The sequence below is a fragment of the Sesamum indicum genome, linkage group LG7, assembly GCF_026168435.1.
Source record: "Sesamum indicum cultivar Baizhima isolate 11 linkage group LG7, ASM2616843v1, whole genome shotgun sequence".
Taxonomy (NCBI): domain Eukaryota; kingdom Viridiplantae; phylum Streptophyta; class Magnoliopsida; order Lamiales; family Pedaliaceae; genus Sesamum; species Sesamum indicum.
The window spans coordinates 8,783,065-8,786,371 of NC_142663.1; the positions used below are offsets into that span (position 1 = coordinate 8,783,065).

The 3,307-nt window shown below is 34.1% G+C and overlaps 1 protein-coding gene across 1 annotated transcript; it reads left to right on the top strand.

Annotated features, from left to right (window-relative positions):
* Positions 1-2,493: 2,493 nt before the first annotated feature.
* LOC105166497 (uncharacterized) lies at positions 2,494-2,916 on the top strand. Its single transcript, XM_011085874.1, has one exon. The coding sequence runs from the start codon at positions 2,494-2,496 to the stop codon at positions 2,914-2,916; it is 423 nt and encodes a 140-aa protein (XP_011084176.1).
* Positions 2,917-3,307: the final 391 nt, after the last annotated feature.

Genomic DNA, 3,307 nt, shown 5'->3' on the forward strand with positions numbered 1-3,307 from the left:
CTCTTTTTTTTTAATGTCATTGCTTATGTGGCAGGGTTTTTTGTCCCATCTAAGAGCTTATGTGGCCGAAAAAATAAAAAAATGTCCAGTTAGGAAACACCCCAAATAAAAAAGAGAAAAAGAAAATTTTCGTCCTATAATTTTGGTTTGAATTTATTTTGGTCCTTTATCTTTTGCAATATTAGATTTAATCCTTTATCTATTAATTTTGCATAAATTTGGTCTTTTCGTCTAATTTATGACTCTTTTGCCCTTTCGATGATAATGACTAATAGTTCATCATAATGCTCTAAGTGATTAATAAACTAATATTTTTTCAATAAACCTAAACTTTTATATCAATCTAGACAAGCATTAGTTACGAGATGCAAAATGAATGGATATATTTGGACTAAAATTGCTCTTGAAAATCTATGTAAGGGTAAAATTATCCGAAATTGGATCAAAGAATTAAAAAAAAAGCAATTTTAAAAGTTATCAGACTAAAACTAAAATGATAAATTTAAAGAACTAAATTAATAACAGATAAATTTTAAAGGACTAAACAAATAATTTTTTAAATAAAAAAAAACCCCAATTTTGTCCACCTCATCAAATTCCTGCCACTTTTAAAATTTCGGTGGCTAGAGTTCCACAATTGTCGAAAATTAATTAATTGTAGGTTATTATTTTACAACCCTATATCTGAAATTCTTGTTTTGCCATCCACCCTTAAAGGACAATAATTATAAACGCAATTAAGTTTTAAATAAATTTCAGGAAATGTAAATGTAATTTGCCCTAATTACTTTGTTCCAATATGACTACAAAAATGCAATTTGATGAGTTAGCATTTGAATGAGGAACTATAACTTTACCCTAGTTTTCGATATAATCAAAATTTGAGGGGGCATATTGCAATTTCACCAACTGCATTGAATGCATAATTCACATGAAAAAGTAGATAGACAGAGACAGACGACAGTTCCTTCACCTTCTGTTCACAGTATAAGTCTTTGCGAGGTCCTCTGGCTTAGAGTATCTATGATCATGCAGCAATAATCCTTGTAATGCAAGCAACTGCCCTCCACTCACTGCAAACAACTTGCCCTAAAAAATCTGTGCATCTTTTTGTACAGAAATGAATTCTTCAACAGTGCACAGGTTGTCCCGGCACGAATGCATGGCTTCTATTACCCAACCTGTGATGAACCTCAACCAAAACAAAACTTTCTTCAATGCCCTTTTGTCGTTCCACTTTTAGCAAGTTTCACCAGGTTGCCTTCTCATGCATCTCATTATTACACTTCACTATCGTCCATCACAACTATAATTGAGTGTTGGAGTAGCTTATGAGCCTTTCGAAACATCTTATAATTAAGATAGTCGTAATGTTTTTGAAAAATGAGTTTTTACGATTCAAAAATAAGATCTTACGAATTTATATACTCTTTTATGAAAGGGTACATATATATATTGATGATGGTTTCTTAATTAGTTCGTGTTTAGAATTACTCTACCCTTTCGTTTTCATTTCTTGATCCGATCACCATCCCTAATTAATGTTTATATATTGTTTAATTCACGTCCCTTGGCCAACTTTCTGGTAAAAAATTGATCGAAATTTAAAGTTAAATCGACCATTTTGTCCTTGAATTATGTTCAGTACGAGTATTTCTAAGGGGGTAAATTGCAAAATTTAAATTTGAAATGATCATTTTATTCCGGAAAAACTAAAATTTTAGTGACTTTTTAGTAGAAAAGTTGATCGAGAGATTGGAATGAAACAATATATAAATTTTAGGGATGATAAGACTATGAAATGAAGATGTAATGAATTAAAGAGATTTTACACACAAACTTAAAGGACCATTCATGATCACTACATTTAGCCTAAAAAGAAAATAAGGAGTTCTCACCTTAACAATCTTAACCAATTAATTCATTTTTCTTTAAATTAATTACAACTTTGCCATTAGTAACATATAATTATTAATTGTATAATACTATAAGAAATAACGTTAATAGCAACAACACATATTCCTTATAAAATGTTGGAATTCGTTGCTGATGTAGATTAACAACGAATTTAATAAAAATTTAATTTACTTATTAATTAGCTCGAAACTGATTTTAGCATCAATTTTTTTCATAATTATTGAGCTTTTTTCTTGTAGGATAATCTTATTTCATCAAACCACCAATACCTTATTTTTAAAATAATTAAGATTTAACATCCTATAAAATTTAAAAATATTTCATAAAATATATATATAAAATTATGAGATATTTAAAATAATATTAGCTAAACAGTTCTCCCCGTGAGTCCCCGGCTAAGAGGGAGGACTATCTTTTAGGGGCTTTCTACAAAGCATTGATGACCATTGATATTGGGGGGGTGTTGGCTTTCACCAACACCCACAACCACCCTCTTCTATATATACATACACATGCACTACAAACTTAGATTCTTGGAACTCAGTTATTTGTCCTAAAGAAACAAGAACAAAGACAATGGTTCCAAACAGAAGTACCAGGAGATTGTCCTTGGACATGTTCCAGAAGCCTGGAGTCTCACCAGATAGGGGTGTATTCAAGTACATGGACTTAAGGTTTCCATCTCAAACTGCTGCCTCCAACGACGTAAACGAGGTCGAATGCGAGTGTTGTGGCCTCTCTGAGGACTGCACGGGGGCCTATATTCGTTGCACAAGGGCTCGTTTCTACGGGAAATGGGTTTGCGGCCTCTGCTCAGAAGCCGTGCATGAAGAGTCGTACAAGCTCGGAGGCACACGTAATATCGTGCAGGAAGAAGCTCTCGACGCTCACATGAACGTCTGCAGAGCGTTTAATAGGACCATCAGAGTGAATCCCGCCATGTCTCTTGCGTACGCCATGAGACGAATCCTGAGGACAAGCTCCCACAAGAAGGCATGATGTATAGTTATACCTCAAGTTTTGTGGTTTATTTGCTTCAAACAGTTGGATTGCATGTAAATGATTTCACTGATTTTCAACACCCTTCAAGAGGGTTGCTCTGCTAGAAAATAATTTAAATTTCAATTAATAAATTTAACAAAATGGAATACTTTTACCAATGTTTAATTGAAAGAAAAATTACCAACAAAAGAATCCTGATCTAAGACTCAGGCTTCCCGGTCGTCATTAGGAGGCTGCCCATCTGTATCCACTGTTGGTTGTTGCCTTGCCGCGCGTCAGGCAGTATGTCGTCCACCGGGGCTGCTAGGGCCTCGTCTGATGCTAGCAGCTCAGGTGGTGGTATTGAAGTGGTTGTCGCTGGGGTGGATCCCCATATACTCCTTTTGAT

What these genes read in the sequence shown, in the direction of transcription:
- LOC105166497 (XM_011085874.1), top strand. Translation starts at nt 2,494, where the DNA reads ATGGTTCCAAACAGAAGTACCAGGAGATTGTCCTTGGACATGTTCCAG.